Source organism: Sarcophilus harrisii, chromosome 3 (genome assembly GCF_902635505.1).
Source record: "Sarcophilus harrisii chromosome 3, mSarHar1.11, whole genome shotgun sequence".
In the NCBI taxonomy this organism is placed as follows: domain Eukaryota; kingdom Metazoa; phylum Chordata; class Mammalia; order Dasyuromorphia; family Dasyuridae; genus Sarcophilus; species Sarcophilus harrisii.
In genome coordinates, this window is record NC_045428.1 from 361539563 (window position 1) to 361562113 (window position 22551).

Here is a 22551-nt window from a genome sequence, read left to right on the forward strand (position 1 = left end):
GAATTCTATAAATATGTTTTTTACACTCTATCAGCTTATCTAAATTATAGTGTTACTCGAATATTAAGCAGGACAATAAAAAAATTTTTCTAAAGGCCAAATAAATAATTCTCCTTGATGAGTTGTATTATTCTGTAATAGGAAGAGAATAGGATTTAACAAAACTATATTTATACTATTAGGGGTCAGAATGAAATAAGACTCAGTGGAGCAAATAGCCCTTGCTTGATAATACACTCCTAGAAGCTGATTTAAGTATTTATGCTCTTTTAAAGGTTTGATTACAGTCTAATATGCTTCTCCTTTTTTTTTTCTCCCTAGGTCAGTAAAATTGTGTCAAATGTTCCTCACTTGGAGTTTCTAAATCTGAGTTCCAACCCTCTGAATTTGTCAGTTTTAGAGAGAACATGTGCCGGGTCCTTTTCTGGGGTTAGAAAACTCGTCCTCAACAACAGCAAAGCTTCTTGGGAAACAGTCCATATGCTACTGCAGGAATTACCAGAGTAAGCCAAGAGCCTGTGGCATACAGGAGTGGGGAGAGGAGTGGAGAGGGGGGGGGGGGGGGGGGGGGGCACCTGTAGTTGTCTTTGTTAGTGTTTATATAGCTTGTTGCTCTCTTAGTTTCCACAGTTTATCATTCCTGCAGTTTGAGTGGAGAATGAACTTAAAATAATGAACTTCTGAGATTGGTTGGTAGCGTTAAGATGATCCAGCAGTACTTTTCTTGGAAATTTGGGCATTTGGCAGTAATGTGAGGACATCAGAGCTGTTATCATTTTGGATGGAATTTACAAATAGTTTTAAGAGGAGTATTTCTCACTACTGATCACCAAACCCTACTACATTTTCATTACAGGGTTGGAGTTGGAAGGGGAGGACCAAGAAGGGTCCTTTAATATGTGTTAAGGTTTATCTGGTGTGATGAAAATCTTTTTGCTGTTTCTAATAAAGGTGATACTTTCAGTTATTCAAAAATGAACATATTAATGCTGTTCATCAAAACTTGGCTAGTTAGTAAATTGTGCATGAAAAATGTGTGTGTGTAGCTATTCAGACTCAGTCTTTTAAAAATGTTTTTGAAACTAATGTTTTAATTGTTTAAATACATCAAAATTGTCACGTTCTAGTAATATCTCTTCTCCTTTCCCTTTCATTACCCAATTTTATTTCTTATTCTCTTTTAAATTGATTTAATTTTCTCTAACCTTTACTGTTTTATTCCTTACAATCTTTATCTTTGCTTTTGCTCATGCTTTCTAGATAAGTCTCCCTCCTTGCCCTTCTCCTTCTAATTTCTATCCATTTCTTCAAGGCACGCTCATGGCTCACCTTCCTGAATTTGCCTTCAATTGTTGCTACTTTCACTGATCTTTGTCTAAACTGTTACTGCACTAACAGTTTGCGTTACACAATTTGCTTTTGAATTTTATGTTGACTGGTATCATTTGCACATGTTTCATGGGTTTTTAGGTTTGTCTTTTCAGATAGATTATAAGAGCTTTATGGTTACAGGGGCCATATACATCTGTATATAATGTGATGTATATAACATTTTTTATTTTGTATAACTCAACAAGGTTTCTTGCTTGGAGTAGTCTCAATCAATATTTGATTTAAATAAGTAAATGCAAAAGTATGTGTCCTATCTTATTTATATGTGGTTTATTAGATTTTTTAAAATGTGAAATGAGAATATCTTTGCTTCTTTCTATGCAGGTTGGAGGAGCTCTTCCTGTGCCTTAATGACTATGAAACAGTGTCTTGTTCTTCTATTTGCTGTCAATCTCTTAAGCTACTCCATATCACAGATAATAACCTTCAGGACTGGACTGAAATTCGAAAATTAGGAGTTATGTTTCCTTCACTGGATACCCTTATACTGGCCAACAATCACCTGAATGCCATTGAGGAGCCCGATGATTCCTTGGCAAGGTTGTTTCCCAATCTGCGTTCCATTAGCCTTCATAAGTCAGGTGGGGACTAAAGCTATAAAATTCTTCCGTTCTCCATGCAAAATGAACTGAGCTTGTGCATAAATGAAAAAGAAAAGTATATGTCATACTTATCTTTCCTTTGGTATTAATTTTCAGCTGTGATGATTTCATTCCTTGAGGACAAACTAATATATTTATATTTAATACATTCTTTTCTTTTCCAGAAGAGCTTTGTTATTATGCAAACATTGAGAGATATAGCAATATATAGAGATTAATTTATATTTAAAGGGATAATGCTATAAAACCTCTCCACCAAAGTCCTTCTCAGTGCCTTCTTCTAATGCCTAATTGTGGCACCCATGGGACCCTAGATTCCAGAAAACTCTTAATAGATCCTATCAGTACGGAAAAAGTTGAATACATGTCATTGTCTATGAACAAATCTAAGTTTGTTCTCACCATCAATCAGGCAGTCATGATGTGATGAATTTTTCAGCTGCAATTACTTTTACTTTTAAAAGACTATCTGTGAACTTTCAGGGGACTAGTTAACTGCATCAATAGCAATAGCAGGACTGCCATTGATAAAATCACAGATCACTAAAAACTATGAAAGTAAAAAAACAAATGGTTGAACTAAATAAGACCAAGATTATTTATAATATAAGGAGATATTACCTAGAAAATCTCATTTGGGCATTAGCTTTAGAAACCTGCTGCTGATTTTCCTTTCCCCCTTTTATCCTATTTTTTTTTTCTAGTATACATTACTATATAATTAGCTTCTTCTTAATTCTGCTCTTCAAAGATTTTTTAGCATATTTATTGAAACAGTCTTCATCAAAGTTTACATTCATTCCTCACTGTGGTATGGAAGTGCCCATGGATTCTCAATGGTTAGACCAATGGAATGTAAGATCTCGAAAATCTTAAGCTTGAAAGGCATTATTTCTCTGTTTGAGAATAGCTTGTATGCTTTCCGCATAAAAAACAGCCAGTCTAACTGACCAGACATGCTTGACATCAGGTTGGTTAACAAGATGAAGATCATATTGGTCCTAGAAACTCACAAAAAAAGTTATTTACTAAGTCATAGAAAGAGTTGCAATCCACATTAATGGGGGAGTACCACAAAAAATGTAATTTTAGGTCTTTCGTGTAAGTAAACAACTACAAAACTAAAAATAACATTCACATAGAACTGAAAGTTATGGACTTGGTTTACATGACAGAGTTATTGGAGAGGGAAGTAAATTTAAAAAGAAAGTTTTCATACTTCAGATACACATTTTTGAACTATTTTTTCCTTTTAAAGAATAGATTTCTGTTGATACCTTAATTTTACATTGCCTAGATTTCCTCTTGTATTTGTCCTCATCTCCTTTTTCAGAGTTATTTCTTAAAATCAGTAATTTTTTTAAAAGAGAAAAAGAAAAGGCTGCTAGGAGCACAAAGGATGGAGCAACTATGTTCTGATCCAGAACTGATTCTGGAATCAAATGTTTCTTTTCTTTTTTCTTCCTTCCTTCCTTCCTCCCTCCTTCCCTCTCTTCCTCTCTTCCTTTCTTCCTTCCTTCCTTCCTCCCTCCTTCCCTGCCTTCCTTCCTTCCTCCCTCCCTCCCTGCCTGCCTGCATGCTTTCCTTCCTTCCTCTGAGGTAATTGGGGTTAAGTGACTTGCCCAGGATCACCAAACTAGGAAATGTTAAGTGTCTGAAGCCACATTTGAATTCAGGTCCTCCTGACTATAGGGTTGGTGTTCTATCCATTGCTGGAATCAAATATAGCATTCAATATTTGACATTTATTAGCTATATAACCCTGGGAAAGTCACTTAACCCTGATTGTCTCCCACCCCCACCCCTAAAAAAAAAAAAAAAACAAAGAGAGGAGAAAAAAATATAGCAGAGATGATCAGTACATCAAAAAAGTCTGACTATGTGCCAAATTATGGGCTTAATTTACATGTCTATAGAGATTTTTACACCTTTACTCCCCAACACATACTCTTGAATTAAGTAATACTGGCCTCCTGACCATCCCATGACCAAGATACTCCATTTCTTGGTTCCAGGAATTTTTTTTCTGGCTGTTTACTATACCTGGATTGTTCTCCGTCACTTTAACTACTGACCTCTTTGGCTTCCTTTAAGTCCTAGCTAAAGTCCCACCTTTTATAGGAACCTTTCCATAACCCTTTCTTCTTTTTTATGCATTTATTTATTTATTTAAAATTCTAAATACAAAATAGACAAAAAAAGACCAAAAAAGAAAAAAAAATATTATGTTCCCAGCAGAACATGAGAGAATTCAAAATATATAACAATAAATTTCCATTTCAAGAAAGTACATATAAAAATAGAATACATTATATTATTCAACAGAGAATAGAGCACTGGCTGCACAATCAGGAGTACCAGAATTCAAATCCAAATTCTAGCACTTGACACTTAATTAACTATGTGACCCTAGGAAAGTCACTTAACTCTAATTACCTCCCCCTAAAAAAACAATCCAAACAAAGCAAAAAAAGAGAAAAAGAAAGAGAAAAAATATAGCAGAAATGATCAGTACATCAAAAAAGCTTGCCTGTGTGTCAAATTATGGGCTTAATTTATTTGACTATAGAGGTTTTTGAGTTGAGACACAAATTAAATATATATATATATATATATACACATGTGTATGTGTATACACACACACATATACACACACACATACACACACACACACTCTTAAGGAAGCTTATTGCTTTCCAAATATGCATCCCTTGAGCTAATGTGTTTTCTTCCTCCTTCTAGATACAAAGGCTATCCTGGAGCCCAGGAGGACAGTTATGATTGAGTTTATTTATGGAACAAATAACTTCCTTCCTTTAACCTTGCTGAAGGTTGACAGAAACAGGAAGGGACTGAAGTCTTTGTCACGTGGACCCTTGACTATATCTGTTATTACAGGAATATTTTCCTGGCTTGAGCCAAATATTGACCAGAATGGTATATTTGCTCCTAACAAAAGGCGGGATTTCATCTTGGGACTGAAAAGTCTATTCTTAATTTGCTGCAGTGTGCTTAGGGATTTCAATTTATAACTGTCAGATCATATATTTTGAAAATATCAAATGTCTTCTATCTTAAAAGGTCAAGTTTTCATGGTGTTTATTGAAACTCTTTGATTTTTATTTTAATTTGTGCTTATCCTCTCCCCACAATAGCAGCAATAAAATTCTAGCATAGGTACTGTGATATCTGGTGAATAAAGACTCAGATAATCCAAATTATTATCTTTCCAATAAATGAGAAAAATAATCAGTTTTGGTTATATTGATCTCCCCATATTTCAGAATCCATCACCTAGAGCTAAGTGAAAAATTGACTATAATTTAACATTTTTCAAAAATCGTATCCTCTCTCTGACTCTTATGTGGAAAGAGTTCATGATGCTTGCTTCAGAGTATAGTGGAGAAATACATTTCCTGCAAACTGCCAGCAGCCATCTAAGCAATGTCAATGAAGAATCATTGGATGATTGAACCTTGTAAAATGAAATTGCCCTCCTTAACCCCTGACAGCTTGTGGGTCAAAGTGTAACTGCTATTAGGAGACCATAAGGAGGCTAATATTGTTACTTACTGCATTCTGTTTCCTCAGGATAGTTCTTATTTCTGCAAAACTTTTAAGATTTGCAAATTACTTTCCCCACAGAACCCCAGTGAAGAAAGTAATACATATATGATCATCCTCAATTAGAGCAGGAAACAGAAACTATGAATTGTGACGTGAATTGCCTCTGGTCATATGTTTGTGAGCTAGGATTCGAATTCGGGTCTCATGACCCCCAAGTCCAAGACTTTCCATTATACTATGCTGGCTTTTCATCCTTGATTAAAGAAATATCAGGCTCCATAGCTAATGCAGAAGCCTGTTTCTATTAAAAATCTTAATTATTTTAATTAATTTAATCCACTTTTTACCTTTTTAATCTTATAAATTCATTGTGTGCTCTTTTATTTTTACTTAAAGAAAGCTTTTCTCAAAGCAGGTCTGCATTCCTGGGAAGACATTGACAAACTAAATTCATTCCCGAAACTTGAAGAAGTAAGATTGCTAGGGATACCTCTTCTTCAGCCATATACCACTGAAGAGCGCAGAAAATTGGTGATAGCCAGGTGTGTTTTTGTTCATTCTTTTCTCCTATCATATGAATGTGACAGTGGGCTTTTCTTAGAGGTATAACTACTGTTTGGACAGAGAGTGATGGGAAGAAACTCACTGTGAACATATTGCAACAGTACCTCCATTCAGTAGCCACTGTGGGAAAAGGCTCCTCCCAGAGCATTAGGATTCTGAATGACAGGAGAAATAGTTGGGAAGCACTAAAATTGTCAGGCTGATAAGAGCCACAGAACCAAAAGAAATTATTGTCTTATGTAGTGGAAGAGGTGGAGGGAAGATATAGATAGTGCAGTGAATAGAGCCATTGAATCTAGAATCAAGGAGATTTGAACTCAAATTCAGCCTCAAACACTTGCTGGCTATGTGATCTTGGGCAAGTCATCTCACCTTTTTTTTTGGCCTCAGTTTTTCAAATATAAAATAGGTTTAAAAACAACATCTACCTCCCAGAGATGTTATGAGAATTAAATAAGATAATAATTGTAAAGTGTTTAGCGTATTGTCTAATACTTAGTACTATTATCATCATTGTCATAATTATTATTTTACCTGTTAATAATTGGGATATTTGGAATGCTATTTCATGGCATACAGAAAAGTGAATTTATTGAGAATTTTTTGTTTAAATCAACTATATTTTCCATGCCAGTATAGATGGTCATTGTAATACCTATAAATAGCATTTTTTAAAAATTACAAATTGATTTAGAGAAACTCACCATTCCCAGCTTCTTCCCAAGCTTCCTGCTCTTTGTCTCTGACAGGTCCTAAAATAAGTCATCAACATGTATGTTTCTTTTTTTCCCCTCCTCTTTTTGTAGTATGTTTCTTTAGCTGAAGGTGAGACTTTGGAATAGTCATGGAGAAAACTTTGGTTTTGATTTCCTTAATACTATATAAAACACATAGTTAGTGGTTTTGGAAGGCTTTATGTCCATGTATGCCCTAAAAGGAACAGCCTCTCTAATAGAGAATGGATCTGAAGTAAAATAACCCAGGAGCCACTTTGCTGGTTTAAAATAGATTAACATGCATATAATATCTTATTAAAGGAATTAAAGAAAAAATATTCTCTGAATATTTTCAAAGGAAGCATTCTCTGCAAGCTATTTGATTTCTTTTGCAAGCATTATTATTTTCTAATGTCTTAACAACTCTCTAATTGGTAAGTATTTATTCCTCTTTATAACCATTTCCACTGAAGTTAAAACATGACTACAAAGGGATTCCTGTAACTAGAAAGTCAGCTTCATAATGCCTGACTTTTGCTTCTCTCTCTCTATCACATTGTTTGCCATTTCTTTACATCTTCATATCATTGTCATTCTTATTAGGGTGACTTAGGATTTATTCTACTTTGTAAGTGTTAAGTCTCAGTCCTAAACCCAGTGCACCTTTCATTTGTCAGGCTGAATTAATACTTTTCAGTTTTTTAAAGGATCTTTATTTTGGCTTAAACTTACAGATTGCCATCAGTTTCCAAACTTAATGGCAGTGTTGTTACTGATGGAGAACGAGAGGACTCTGAGCGATTTTTCATTCGTTATTATGTGGATGTCCCCCAAGAGGAAGTACCATTCAGGTAAAAATTATTGAACAGTTAACCAAGACTGTTTAGAGAGCAATTTGATTAAACGATACTTGAGTTTTTTCAACAAGTTAATGATTTAGACAACTTGCCTTTTTAGAGTATGTAGCTTGTTCAAAAGCCCAGTTATTCTTTTGTTACTGGCTTTCTCTGCATTTGTTGGTGTTGTCTCAAGGTCAGAGTTGAGAAGATTCAAAATATTTTGAAGGCTACCCCCACATTAGACATAAAGGAGACACAAGAGAGACACAGAATACGGAGATATGAGAGAAAATATGTGAGCATAGAATTTGGCCTACTTTTTTTGGTGTAGGACAGTATACTTGTTCATATTTACTTTGTTTGAGAAGAAGCATGATAGAGAAAAAGATGGGCTTGAAGTCAGGAATCCTGAGTTTGCAACCCAATTTTGATTTAACTAGCTTTGTGACCCCTGATAAATCACAAGTCTTTTGTCCATAAAACAGGGATAATAATTCTTCCCTACCTACCTCATCAAACTGTTTAGAGGATAGTACCTTGGTAAGTCTTGAGTGGTCACATACACATATTTATATCTGGCCACTTCTGTGATTCTCATTCCCAGATTCATACCATTGATTCTTTTTGATCCTCTTCAATAGGCCATTTTTTCTGCACATACTCCACAAATTAATCTATCATTTCATATTGTAGACTCTTTAGAAATATTCTGGTTTTCATCAAAATGAGAGAGGTGTATAAAATGCGAAGAGAACTGAAGAAGGAATATTGCAGATGACTTAAGGGGGTGGAAAATAGGTCTCTGAGGAATTGTTAGAATTGTTATTTTTGAGCTTTCAAAGAAGGCCAAGGGGAAATGATTTATAACAATTTTGGTTTTGAAAGAGTTGATATCAAGAAATTTGGGGATTTCTTTGAAATTCTTCTGATGCTTGAGAACCAGCCCAATTTTAAACAGTGTATAGTTTAAAAATAAACCTTTAAAAAGTTTATTTTGTTTTCGTTTATGAAGCTTGATGTGCAAGAAGCATAACTTTTCAAGGAAATAATTATCATTGCATTTTTTGGTGGGAGATAGCAAGATTCTGATTTTGAATGTACTAGATGATACAGGTGTCATTCAACAAGCATTTATTAAGCATCTCTTATGTGTCTGGCATTGTACTAAGCTTTGGATATACAAAGAAAAATAAGAAATAGTGTCTGTCTTCATATTTTAATGAGAGACAACAAGCAAACGCTATTTACCAAGAAGATAAATTGAAGATAAAAAAAAGGGAAGATGCTAGAATAAAGGCAATCAGGAGTGGCTTCCTGTAGAAGGTAGGATTTTTACTGGAATTTGAAGGATGCCAGAATTGAAGAGAGTATTGGGATGGGGGTCGGATGGGTATAGCTAGATAAAATGCTCAGAACTGAGAGATAGTGTCTTGTTGGAGGAATGGACAGGAGGAAGCCAGTATACTGGATCACAGGATACATGAGGACTGGCTCTATGTTAGTGAGATGATAAAAGAAAAGAAAATCATTCTCTGTTCCCACAAAAATGGGCTAACAGCGTAATATCTGTTACACAATAGACCTTTCATTATGGAGTATTTTAGCAGTATTGAAGCTAGTATAGTTTAACTTCAGTGGTAGTCGAATTGGCCTCTTCATTTTGGCATTAAAAGGAGTGATGAATAAAAGAATAGAAAATAAATGGCCCTAAGATGTACTGGTTAAGTATTAGGAAGAGGGATATGTGATACCATGGTATCATTACTTTCCTTGCTATCCATGGGTCTCTTTTACCAACTCCTTACTTATTTCCTCTCTAAAACACCAACATTATCAAATAGGAGAATCATAGAATAAATATCAAAGTGACGAAATTGTGTCTCGGTAAGTAAATGTATATGAAAGAATGACATTTGATAATACCCTTGGATTTGCTGATTTTAAGGCAACATTGTGGAAAGTGTTAAATTTGGAGAGATTAACCTTTGTTAATGTTCTCTCTAAAAAAAGGAATATAAGATCCCTGACAGTTCTGAGTTTATAGTTCTACCATCTTTTTCACTTAGTCATAGAATATTTTTTTTCATTTGAAGGAGAAAAAGCTGAACTAATTTTTCTGTGAACTCTTATTTCTGTTAAAAAATGCTGTTTGTGTCTCCCCTTTATTGTTTGGTTCACTGAGCTATTCATCTCTTTTCATTCTTCTGACTTTGTGTAAAATAAAAAGTGGTTCTTCCTAATTAAGACAGATTTTTAAATTGTAAAAAATAACAATCAGTGATATTATATAGCACTTTAAAATTTGCATATGAGGTAGGTATTAAAGGTAGTTATTTCCATTTTACAAGTAAAGAAATAGGCTCAGAGAGGGTAACTTAAGCATCAGACACAGTTTGAAACTCAAGTTTTCTTGACTCTTTTAAGTCTGGTAGTTTATTCATTGTTATCTTGAGGACATGTGCATCATTTTGAATCGTTTGAATATCCTTTTATGATAGAATAATTTCTTTATGACCAAGATAGATTATTTTGTTTCATCTATTTTCAAGTATAGAGTTACTTAACAACATATGAATTTACATGTAATCCAGAGATTTTCATATGCCATTTTCCTGCCCCAGAAAGACATGCGGGTTCTGATTACCTGCAACTTTTGAATTCATATGATGAACAGAATGAAATATTAAATGGGCTGAGGAGGGGAAATGAACCAGCAGGGAGTTTCTATAACTTCTTATGGGTGGCTAGTTAATTTTTTTTCTATTCTTTACTGGTAGGGAAAGTTCAAAGTTCAGCCTTTATAACATACTAACTCTGACAATAATGAGCTTTATATTCATAGTTTTAGTATAACTAAGCAATCTCCCATCTGTTTTGTGTTGTGTGTATTTACTGGGTAAGGCAACAGAGAGGATGAGAAATCTCTACCCCCTGTTTCTTGGCCTTTCAACACAGTGGAATCCACCTTCCCAATCAATAAGCTCTTTATTTGAATGCATTCACCTGTGCAGTGTTTCTTAGAGATGAGTATAGCCATTAAAGTCTTTTTTTTCCAGTCCAGAGAATTGTTAATGTTGTTTCAGAATATGTTCAGCCTGTGCTGCAGGTGGCTGGAAAAATGTTCCCTTTGGTCATATTTCATGAAGTTCCTGACTATATTTTCATTAGGAGAACTTTCAGGAAATGTTCACTTTAGACTCTAGATAAGAGTTAGAGGATGATAGTCTTAACCCTGACAGAACTGACATTCATTTTGGAAACAAAATTTGAAGTCTGTCAACACAATCTGATGAATCATAGATTTGTGGTTTGTGAGCCAACACAAAGGACATCTTTCTGGTTTATAAAGACTTCACTTCCCTAGCATTTCATAGAAGATGTGCAAGGGGTTTGCTCTTGCAGGATTGTGACAAATCCCATATGTTAAATGCTATTGTGATTTCTTTCAGACTACTCAGGATCTACCTGTAGTACATGGTGTTAAATTATTTGAGAGATATTTGAAATATGGGAACTCGTTTAGTTTTTTTTATCATTTTCTAATCTTTTTCTTCTATTTTTTTAAACATCTAATCTTAAGTAAAATCTAGTGGGTGTCATAATAAGATCCACCATCTATCAGTATGTTTTTTCAATTAATTACAGTAAATTGTTTTGGAACACTTCTTAAGACTTAGATACTTGCTCCCTCCAGAGGTATAGATCACAATTCACCTACAACTCCTATTCCTATGCAACTCTTGTCCATGTCATCCCATAAAGTCTCTGCTGAGGTCATTTCCTCTAGATCTCTTTTTTGGATTGTATATCACTTATTCCTTATTCTCATTGCTTGACTAGTCTACTTGAGTAAGCTCTTTAAAAAGAGGAATCTTTGGTGATGTAGGTAGAGAAGGTAACCCAGTTTATAACTAAGATTCAGGATTCATTTGTAAGCTTTTGGTAAATTTAGGAATATAAGTGAGAGTAAAACTTAGTCTTCTAAATCAGTTTTACTGAAAGAGATGCAAGGAGTCAAGCAGACCTCGGTTCAATCCTGACTTCTAAGATAAACTGGCCATGAACCTGGGCAAATTCCTTTAAATCTCAGATTCCATGTAGTTTTCTAATACTAGAAGTTGTAAAGTAATTTTCCTAACTACATTGGTTTAAAGGACGGTACTAAATTAGTCAGAGATTCAGACTAAATCAGAACTTTTAAAATTTAGAAACTGAAGCATCACAGAATTTTAAGTAAAACAAGTTGCAAGGTTTTTCCTTTTGATAATAGAGAATAGAACTTTTGGTCTCTAAGAATATGCAATTTCTTTTGAGGAAAAATTATTCTGTCATGTGTATGTCTGTATCATTTACATGTTTATACTTTTGGTCTCCCCTCCTCAGTTGTCCATACCTCAGCTCATATTACATTGCCTGTGACAACTCATTTTTTGTTTTATTTTGTGTTTTTCATCTTTCCCTATTTTTGATGAACTAGATTGAATACTTAATGGGTTTGCATAGCTCTCTTCTTTCATGCAATTAAAATATGCTTTCCTTTAGGGAAATAATGTACCATATATTGTATGGTTTATGGGCTAATAGGTTTATTGATTTAAGGAGCCTTTAAAAAAATTCTCATTTTGCATCTCAGTAGGAAGAAAATATAACTAAAAAAGATATGACACGGTTGACTGATAGGCAGAGAAGAAGAGAAGGGTATTATCAATAAGGGATGTAAATGCCAGGATAAGGTTGCTTTGAAGCCTTTTCTTTGCTACTATACCCCCCCTTGACCCTTTGGTTTCTTTGTGTCTAAGAAATCTTTAGATCCTACTTTGAAAAATCCTTGTGCCTGGTGTCAAAGTAGGTCGTGGTTTCTTGAACATGTTAATTTTAATTGCTGGTGGTAAAATTGCAAAATAAGATGAATATTTCTTCTCATAAAATTAGTGGTTTTCTAGACTTGATTGTATTTCTCTATTATTGTGTATTATTGTGAGAATAGGGCAGTGACCTTTCTTTGGCCCTCCTTCCTGATAAAGGCTCATTTTGTCTAGGATGCTAGAGAAATCCTAGTGCACTCTGCCCTTACCTCCTCCTCCTTACAGACAGAGGGCTTGCTGTTGTACAGGAGCATTCCTCCATTTGACATGAGTCTCCTGGGCTTCTCCACATGGCTAGGCTCCGTCATTCCTGGACAGGGGCAGTAACACAGCACTGCTCACATTAAGCTATGAGAAACAAAAGGAGCATTCTCCCCATTATACAGTGGAGAGCTTCTGAAATGTTAGCTCTTCTCTGAAGCTTAGGGTCTTTGTCATTTCAATTACCTTGTGCTTTGTTTTGACTTCTTGCCACTTTCCCAGCCTAGCAAAAAATGTGCTACCTCCCCTCTCTTGATCTGAGATGTATACATATGTCTGTATGTGCTAGTGAGGAAATATCCAAGAGTACCAACCCTCCAGAATCATGATCTTGGGGTAGCTATCTTTTGTGTCTGAACTTTTTAACTTGAAAATTTTGAAAGGCATTGCATTACTGCTCATCTGACTGATAGCACATACTCTGCTCTTTTTAATAGAAAGGGGAGAAAGAGTCAGGTATTTAGTCCCACAAGGGATATTTTATGGCCTTTTATCTAAAGAGCTAAGTATTCTTAATAACAATCTTGAAAAAAAAAGTTTTTTTTTCTCTTTTACTCCTTAAAAAGTCTTTATTAGTCCATAAGATGTTGTTTCTAAGCTCTTTGTCCAACTTGGGGTGTCAGTGGAATTTGATGATTCTAACTGAAGAGACATTAATGCTGTAAGATATATTCTCAATTTTTCTTAAAAGTATGGCTTTCTCAGAATGATTATTACTTAAATTTATTACAGATCCTGAGCTGTAGGTTTGTGCTGATTTATATGGCTTGTGGATAGGGATTGTTTTATTCTTTGTTCTTTTTGTCCCCAGTGGCAAACATAGTGTCTGGCACATAGTAGGTGCATAATAAATACTTGGTGATTGATTGGCTAACTTGTTTTTGGATTGATTAACTGTTAGTCTTTAAAGAATTCTTTTGAGCCCATTAAATAGTGAATCTTTTTATATGTACCTATGATTTTCCTAGTATAGTGAACCCCCAATGTGGAAACTCCCTCCATTGATGCAGCTTACTAACTTATCTATAGCTTCTAATTATACAGAAGTGCCTCAAATCCTGAGAAAATTAGTGGCTTGCTTGTGGTCACACAGTCAATATATGTAAGAGGCAGAATTTGAACCCATGTCTTTGTGACTTTTAGTTTGGTCCTTTGTCTATTACACAATGCAGTCTACCAGGTAAAGAATGTTTTTATAAATTTTACCAGTTAAAGAATCTGGAATACCAAAAGACTATGGTTTGCTCAAGAGCAATGGGAGTCTTTGCCCAAATTAAAGAAAGAAATGAAATTCATACATCCTGATTCCTAGTCTATGAATTTATACTTGGATTTCAAGCCATGACTTCAGTCTCAGATTATCATCTTCCTTGCCACATCTTCCATAGCATACCTGTTTCTTTCAATGGAATCACCATGTTTCTAATTATCCTTTAATGAAATTTGAATCATGTTTAGCTTTTGTAGTCAATCACCAAATCCTGTTGATTTTTCTTTATCTTTTGTATTTGTCCCTTTTTTTCCACTTCACCACCTTATTCCTGACTCTTAATCCCTTTAGTCCTTGATTATTCAGCATCTTGTCTAATTTGGTGGTTTTAGTCCTACTTCTCTTCTCCTAAACCCTCCAGGTCTTCACCCCAAACACATACACATTAATCCATCTTACTGCTACTAGCTTAAGTTTTTCTTAATACATCATGTCACTTATATATCAAAAAGTCTAATGATTCCCTGTTTCCTACTCCTTCAACCTCTTAAGTATCTTTGCCTGCTTTTGGAGCCTACATAATCTGGACCCCTCTGCCTATCTAGCCTTTTTCTCCAACATATACCTCCTTTTGTGTTAAGACTGCCGACGTTATTATCCTGCACGAACTAAGTCCATTTCAGTCTTTTGCTTTTGCTCATAATGCCCTACTCTCTCTTTTCTCCCTCCACCTTTCCAAAATATATTCATCCTCTAAAAGCCAGCTTCAGTTTTTTTTCATGAAGCCTTCTTACTCTGCCTGTCTTTATGTCAATATTCAATTAATCTACTGATATATATTTACTAGCTAGCTGCAGTATGCAAGGTAAGCATATAAACTAAGCATTGATGTAGGGGATACCAAAAAAAAAAGTTATTAGAATTCCTGTCCTCAAAGAGGATTCATTCTAGTTGGGGAAATAAAGCTATAGTCATATGAATAAATAACAAACAAGATAAGGAAAAAAATAAGTATCACAAAATAAGTATGTTATATAGAGACAGTAAGTTTTATAGTACTTCAAAAGGAGATTTTACTTTTGGCTTGTGTTGTCAAGAAAGGTTTCTCAGAGCACATAGATACCAGGGTCTTTGTGCAGCTAGACTTTGGATAGGTTGAAATAAGACCAAAGACATTGCAGTCATGGAGAATTGTATGAATAGAAGTGGGAAAGACCAAAGGAAGTCATGATTACTTGCCTTAAAAAGTTAAAAGATGATTTAAAATTGGCATTGTTCTGTGCTTATGGTGTTTTAAGAAGATTACTCAAAGAATATAGTACTTTCCAAGTTATTTGGCTTAAAGATTATTGATAAGAAAGAGGCAGCTAAAGTACAAGGGGAAGGGCCTATACTGAGTTCTTTAGGTTTCTTTTGCCTTCTTGGTAAAAAATAAAGAATTGGACTGAATGATGGAAGAAGTGGGTAAAGCTTTGGTTCTAGAGGACCTGGATTCAAATCCACCTCTGACAGTGTTTCCAATTATGTGACCTTAGATAAATCACGACCCCTTCTCTTCCTACCCCTCCCCCCAGATATATAATGAGAGAATTAGTCTTAGATGGCTTCAGAACTCTCTTACATCTCTAGCCTGTGATTATGCTCTTTTAATACTTTTAATACTTTATGACTAAGTTGAAATTTCTATGTGTGTCTGCCTTTTGCTTTAATGTTTCATTCAAGACTCATCTTCAGATGAAGATTAGTAACGTTTTCAAGTACTGTGTCAAAGCTTCATTCATTCAGTTATCCACATGCTAAAAAGGCCTAAGCATGGCCATTGGCAGAGAAGTAGTCAGAGCCCTGTTACATATGATCCAGATCTCTCTGGACTCTTAAGTACTGTTAAAGTAGGAGGTAGCTTAGATTGCTTTGTGATTCTCTTCCAACCCTGAAATTCTGTGAGTATTGGGAGTATGGAGTTGACAGCCAAGGAAAGAAAGATTTCTATAATGCTAACTGCTGTTCCTAATAATCATGGGATAAGGAAGATAAGAGGACAGGAGTTCTTCTTTTCAGCGCTTCTTCACTTTTCATGTCTTTTCTAGATAAGCTCTACCTTCAAATGTGCCATACTCATTTTCCCATATTTCATTTCTGTTGAAAACATCTTGCAGAATCTAAATAAACTTTTTCCTCCACTCAACTGTCTTCAATTAATTTATTTATTAAATTTGAAAGAAGTCTAACAGTTAGTCTGTCCCTGGGGAGTGTTCTTCACAAGGCTGCATCTAGCTTTTGGTTTTCTTTTACCAGTCTCTGTGCCTTTTTGATCATGCTAACTTCAGAAGTATGGATAACTTTTGTTTCCCACTCAATAAAATCACTTACTGCTAGAGTACCACAGTGAAAAGGGGCAGAAAACCTGAATTAAATAATTCTACCTGCTATTTACCAAAAAGGCTATTTTTAATAGTTCTTTCTCAGCATTATCTTCTTAACTCCACTTGTGATGTCCTCGATTTCAGAGATTAGGCATTGGAAGTACAGACAGATTGACTGAATTGCCCATGGTTAAATGATAAACTTAATGAGAGTAATAAAATTAGAATTCAGATGATGAAACTCTAAATATTACTTTAGAGGACAGAATCACGTTACCCTTTCTGAGATTTTGGAATTATTGATAAGATATTTGATTTTGAAGATAAATGAGTTCTATTTGAATTAAGCTTTAATTGAAAAGAAAATGCCTGAATTAAAAAACGAAGAGATTAATTCTAAAATTTTCTGTTTCTCTGAATATCCTAGAAGATTTTGATTTCGTTTGTGTAAAGGTTTGTCCTGTTAGAGAATCCAGTATGTAAAATTTTTAATTTGCAGAATAAATAAAATGAGTAATTGTCACATGTTTTTCTATTTAAGTTTCTTATAACAGTTGTTCATGAAATGTTCATGTAACACTTTATTAATATATTGAAAAATTATTGCTTAAATGTTTCTCAGGTTTTTAAAGACGTGTTTTTAAGACTTTTTTGTTAAAAGCAGAAGATAAGTATAGTATTGGAGGGATGGGCACCCTTCAAACAAGTTGCATGTGCCAAATTGTTGGTGGAATATTCCAGTTCTAAATAGGCCCTTTCCTGCATGTAATCAATGGCACTGTGTATAACTTTCAATGGTTAGTTTACCTCATTTCATACATTAGAGTATCAGTTGACCTCTCTTTATCTCATAACCATAGACTGTATCCTTAATTCTAGCAGGTGTCTTTTTTTTTTTTTAATAGCCGTTTATTTACAGGTTATATGTATAGGTAACTTTACAGCATTAACAATTGCCAAACCTCTTGTTCCAATTTTCCCCTCCTCACCTCACCCCCTCCCCCAGATGGCAGGATGACCAGTAGATGTTACATATATTAAAATATAAATTAGATACCCAATAAGTATACATGACCAAACTGTTATTTTGCTGTACAAAAAGAATCGGACTCTGAAATATTGTACAATTAGCCTGTGAAGGAAATCAAAAATGCAGGTGGGCAAAAATATAGGGATTGGGAATTCAATGTAATGGTTTTTAGTCATCTCTCAGAATTCTTTCTCTGGGCATAGCTGGTTCAGTTCATTACTGTCTAGCAGGCGTCTTGCAAATACCTTGTTCACCAGAGGGCCAGAGTACAAGAGCATAGCTGAAATAGCACAAATTCATACTTTCCACTAGTCAAGTCAACAAGTATTAAATACTTACAATGTATCTAGCACTCTTAAATTCTCTTAGAAAAATTACTTGAGCTACTTACTCCATTAATAGATACTTGACAACTTATTATTTTGTGTAATGAAGCAGTACTAAATTCTGTGTAATATTTAGGTTTACCATTGAGTCATTCCTCAGAAGCATGAGATCTTTGTGCATCTGCCATGCATGTGGATCCTTCCCTGGAAGCATTCAGAACAGCCTGAATAAGGAACTGGTACTCAATTAGAGAAGTTGTGACTCTTTAGTCTTTCATGTAACTTTAAACTCCACACAATTCATGAATTTATTTCCCCACTGATGCTCACACAACTCCCACTCTGCCATTTGGAAAGAGCACTGTACTAGAAGTTAAGAAACTTGGGTTCTTGTCCTTTCGTTGCTACTAATTGGCTGTGTGAATTTGTCCGAATCCTTCCATCTTTCTAGGCCTTGTTTTCCTCATCTGTAAATTGAGAGGGTTAAATCACATGGACTTCAGTGACTCTTCCAGCCCCACTACTGATTGTGTCATTTGAATAACCACAATGGTTAAGAAAAAATTTCCCCTGCATGCTTAGTATCCTGAAGGAGTCTTAGTGGAGACGAGCTCAAAATTAGATATTCCAAGTAAGAAAGGTGTTGAGTACAGCAATATTGCACACCAGCAGATCCAGAGAATTCCTTAGATCACATGGTATTAGTTTAAACTCTTGATGTCTTTTCTTCTAGGTATCATGAACTGATTACAAAATATGGGAAGCTGGAGCCCCTGGCTGAAGTGGACCTAAGACCCCAAAGCAGTGCAAGGGTAGAAGTCCATTTTAAAGATCAGGTGGAGGAAATGAGTATTCGTCTGGACCAAACAGTAGCAGAACTAAAGAAACAATTAAAAAGTCTAGTACAATTACCAACAAGCAACATGCTTCTCTACCACTTTGATCATGAAGCTCCCTTTGGCCCAGAGGAAATGAAATACAGCTCCCGAGCACTGCACTCTTTTGGCATTAGGGATGGAGACAAAATTTATGTGGAGTCCAAAACAAAATAGCCCTTGCTACCATTGAATAGACAGATCAACACACATGTGTGTGCATACACACACATATACACACATACACATATGGATTTATTTTCCTTTGAGAGGGAAAGGTTTGATTTTTATTTTGTTTTAAAGGTTGAATTGTGTGCATTTGCACATGTATGTGTGTGTGCACGTGTGTGGGTGTGGATGTGTGTATATGAGTGGATGTTCCTCCAGACAGGTAGGGGGATCATTTGGGATTTTCTTTCCTATACAGGTATCTTTGGCTCGAACAACATAATAGGCCCTGATATCTAGTCTATGTATCCTCATGGGATAAGTAAAGAAGAGATCACTGGATTCCTTTTGTGTTCCTTAGAAGCTATGTGACCACTATGTACCATCACCACCATGCCAGTATACTTGTGAAAATAGCACGAAGGATTCATTCTTCTCTCCCTTTCTACCCTGCACTAAGGTTAAATCAGGAAACCAGAAAGCATGGCAGAAATGGCCAGCAGCTAGGTCTCTGTTCCTTACTTCCCCCTACTCTTATTTTCCTTTCATTTTTTAATTTAGGTCAACTCATTGACTTAATTTAATTCTGATTCTATATAGATTTGCCATTTCTTGACAAGAGATTTCTCTGGTTTTTAAAATAAATGAAAGAATTTTAATGCTCATTGTCACCTGATTTGGACCTCAGGTATTCTATAAGATTAGAACAGAGTATTTAAAACTCTACTAGTAACACATGCTGCTGCCACTATAGGCATGCATGCAGTTTTTGAGGTAATCTTTATCTCATACTCTAATCTTCCCATTTCAGCCATTGAAAGCGCTTGTTCTGGCGCTTTGAATAGATGATGGGAAAAGTGATCCCATCTAATAACTTCACCAGGAGCAAGCCAAAGGGCAGGGCAGTTCGTTTGATTTACATTTCAGTAAGTTACTTTAATGAGAGTGACAGTAAATGGACACTTCTGCCTAATCTGGGTTTCTTTCTTTAGGTAGAAAAACTCTTTAAATTTGTCATAAAAGAGATTCTTGTCTGAATATTTTTTCTAAGCATAAAATGCTCTCTTTTTAAAAAGCACTTTTCCTTCAAAGCTTGGTTGTTTACCTACTTTGAAATCTTTTGTTTGTTCCCATTTTTCCTTGTTCCATCAGATATTTTCCCTGTAATGCGCCTCTTTCCCTGTCCATCCTATTGACAGGTTGAAGACTTTTGAAATAACTTAACTCTGGGATTAAAGGTGTTCACATGAAGTATTTTTCAAAGAATGCTATTGGGTATCTGATTGTACCTGAACTTTTAACCTGTGATAGATGATTCCACAGAATCTCACAAATAACTTTTGTTTCTATGAAGCTTTTGGATGAGTCTTAGAATGTCTTGTTTTTTGGATGTCGGGTTTATTTCTTCATCTTTTTGTTTTTTTCTATGCCATAAAGATGGAAGTTTCTTCTCTTAATGCACTTCAGATTCAGCATCTGTTAAGCTTTTGACTCAGATTTGCTGAACTTCTAGATTCCCTGAAACATTAAAGGTAGAAACCAAAGGGTTCAAGAAAGATGAATGAGACTCATTCTCCTTCTGTTGTTGCTGCTGCAGGCTTTATCTTCCCAAAATCATAGAGATGAAAATAGGTGATCCAAGCTATAGATAGAATAGAGTAATTATTTCACAATCGCCTTTTCCTGCAGTTCTTTAGAAATTGGGGGGGGGGGGGGGGGGGGAGAGAGCATGGCAGCCGTGGCATCATGATGATTAAAATACAGGGTGCTCTGTATGTGTGCATGTGTATGCACATATATGTGCATGTTCATGGAGGTGAGAGACAACAGAATTGAGAATGTTGTTTCTGTCATCCCGGGGAACAAATACATTTTCACCTTTGAGACTATAAGAGAATCCCTTAGTAGAAGGCAGAGCAAGCACTTAACACTTTAACTGTATGTGGAGTGGTCATATTTAATTAGATAATTACTATAAGTCAAAGTTTGATGGAAGTACATTTTTAATATTAAGTAGCAACCCATTTCTTTTATTATAAAATGTACCATTCATCAGCTACAAGTTTTTTTTTTCATTTTAGTGTGAAATTTTAGGTAAAGGAAAAAGGTCTGGTTTACTGAAGAGTAATCTTACTTGGGAGTGGTGCTGGCATTATAACCTAGGGTATTAATGGTGCTGTGTGATTATTAAGTATAATAACTTGAGCAACACAATTATAGGTCTTTTAGAGTTACAGAGCAGAAGCAAATGAAGGTAGACATACAAGTACTCGTACTTCCAGATTCACTTAGGTGGTGGCCATGTGGTATGTTGGTTTTGAAACAAGATTGATGATATGTTGAAAACGCTTACATAAAAATTATTTTTAACATAGTCCCCAAATGCAAAACTCTAGTAAAATATAGTACGCCTTTAGATGTAGAAATTAGGCATATTTCATTTGCTTACAACTCTATTGCATTACTTAGAAACCTGATTTCCAGGTTTGCTGGCAGAACATCCCAGACATTTAGGCAGAGTTCGCAAGACAGAGCTCATTTAGCCAGTAGGCAGAATTACACACTTCGCAAGTGCTGGGGTAGAATATACTTTTAAATTCCTTATTCTGAGAAAAAAAATTATTGAAAATTAATTTTTAAAAGTTTTTAAAAAGACAAAAATCACACCAAAAAAACTGAGAAACATTTATAAATGTGTATTCATGAGATTAGAGAGAAAGAAATTGAGTATTTGAATGTATTAAATTTTCCAGTTTACTGAAGGGATTCAGAATTGTATACTAGTTTCTGTACTTTCTGCATTCTCTTAACCAAGTGCTACTTCCAAGAATTTGTTGGTTGTTATTGCCACTTAATGCCACCATCTGCTACAAAGGCAATGGATGTTATGACCACCAATGTTTCTCAAAAGTTTGTGGTGGAAATTAAAACCAAAATGAAACAAACCTGTATGTAATGAAGTTGAATGGTATGACATGCTTTTTAATTTTATGTATTTACTTTAAAAAATTTTTTTCAAAGCTAACCAGATGTTACAACTGTGTTGCTAAAACAGCAGTGTTATGAGCATAGAACAGTTGTTTCACAAGCAGGAGGAGGGATCATCATCTTTCAGTGTACATTGACAAATCATTATAGTATGTAGAAGTTAATGTGCTTGCTACGTGGAAAGTTTTGGGATACAAGGCATTTGAAATGTGGATCTTGAGTACTAGATTGTGATGAGCAAAGCCATTTCTTCTTGTAAATTAGATTCTCTCCCCCTTTCCCTTTTTCATGTTGTATTGGAAATGCAAGCAAACTAGACTCTGAAAAATATCCAGAAGCTGTTCATGTTCTCAGATTGTGTTGTGAACACTCTGTTTTTCATGGGTGCTTCATCAGAATATGTCCATTGTTGTGATGGAGAGGGACTGGACTCTCTCAGGCTCTTGACGCTGCCAGCTGTCTCCTGCAGTTAATGGAAATATATATATATATTTTATTTTAGAATATAATTTAAACATGAAGGTCTATTCTTTGCACTTTTTATTAATATATATAGAGAGATAATCTTTAAAAAAAAATTAAAGATCCAAGTCCATTTTCTCTTTGTGTCATGATTCTTTTTGGGGTTCTGGAGTCAAAATTTTGAATTTGCTTCTTTTTACTGCCAGGAATCAATGGTGATTCAATTGCTAAGTTCTGTAGGGATTTATACCTAGCAACTGACACAATTGACTATTGCATCAAACTATCCCCTTTCATTCCCCATCCTTTCTCCCAAATACAAA

General features: G+C 35.0%; 1 protein-coding gene across 7 annotated transcripts in view; it reads left to right on the plus strand.

Moving 5' to 3' along the window:
* The window catches only part of TBCEL (tubulin folding cofactor E like), a 55764-nt gene extending 33497 nt beyond the window's left edge, over positions 1 to 22267 (plus strand). For all 7 annotated transcript variants that reach the window (XM_031960167.1, XM_031960166.1, XM_031960169.1 and 4 more), the window contains 5 exons: positions 322 to 503; positions 1717 to 1973; positions 5977 to 6103; positions 7576 to 7692; positions 18469 to 22267. In XM_031960167.1, coding sequence (XP_031816027.1) covers positions 322 to 503; positions 1717 to 1973; positions 5977 to 6103; positions 7576 to 7692; positions 18469 to 18787 — 1002 coding nt within the window. In that variant the 3' untranslated portion in view covers positions 18788 to 22267. The remainder of the gene's footprint in view (positions 1 to 321; positions 504 to 1716; positions 1974 to 5976; positions 6104 to 7575; positions 7693 to 18468) is intronic.
* Positions 22268 to 22551: the final 284 nt, after the last annotated feature.